This window comes from Penaeus monodon, chromosome 20, assembly GCF_015228065.2.
Source record: "Penaeus monodon isolate SGIC_2016 chromosome 20, NSTDA_Pmon_1, whole genome shotgun sequence".
NCBI classification, from domain to species: domain Eukaryota; kingdom Metazoa; phylum Arthropoda; class Malacostraca; order Decapoda; family Penaeidae; genus Penaeus; species Penaeus monodon.
The window spans coordinates 14,489,002-14,489,359 of record NC_051405.1 but is presented as its reverse complement, the minus strand read 5'-3'; the positions used below and the strand labels follow the sequence as shown (position 1 = coordinate 14,489,359).

At 49.4% G+C, this 358-nt stretch overlaps 1 protein-coding gene across 1 annotated transcript in view; it reads right to left on the bottom strand.

Annotated features, from left to right (window-relative positions):
- Positions 1–358, bottom strand: part of LOC119585650 (protein Aster-A-like) — a gene marked incomplete at its 5' end in the record, with an annotated part of 4,520 nt that overhangs the window by 166 nt on the left and 3,996 nt on the right. Inside the window, 1 exon segment of the mRNA XM_037934324.1 lies at positions 1–278. Coding sequence (XP_037790252.1) covers positions 78–278 — 201 coding nt within the window.

The window sequence follows — 358 nt, the reverse complement described above, 5'->3', positions numbered from 1 at the left end:
GGTAAATTATACCTCACTGGACAAAGCGCAGCAAGCACTGTATTAAAATATTCTTCCAGAGCTCCGCCTCGTAAGATTCACTGATTCTTGATAGGCTCTTGAGGGTCAGCAAAAGGGTCTTGGTCTCCTCCCTCTTCGGCAGAAGCAGGCGGCGCTATCTCTTGCGCCTCTCCTTCTGCCTCCGTCGTGGCCTGCGCAGTGTTGTGCATGAGGGCCAGCTTTAGCGTCTCCACGTGCTCGGGGACACTCGTCAGCATCTGCTCCAGGGAATCGTAGATCTAGTGATAAAAGGGGAGAATGCAGGATAAATTGTTTATTTTTAGTGTGCTGTGTGTATGTACGGATATTTGCACTTTTA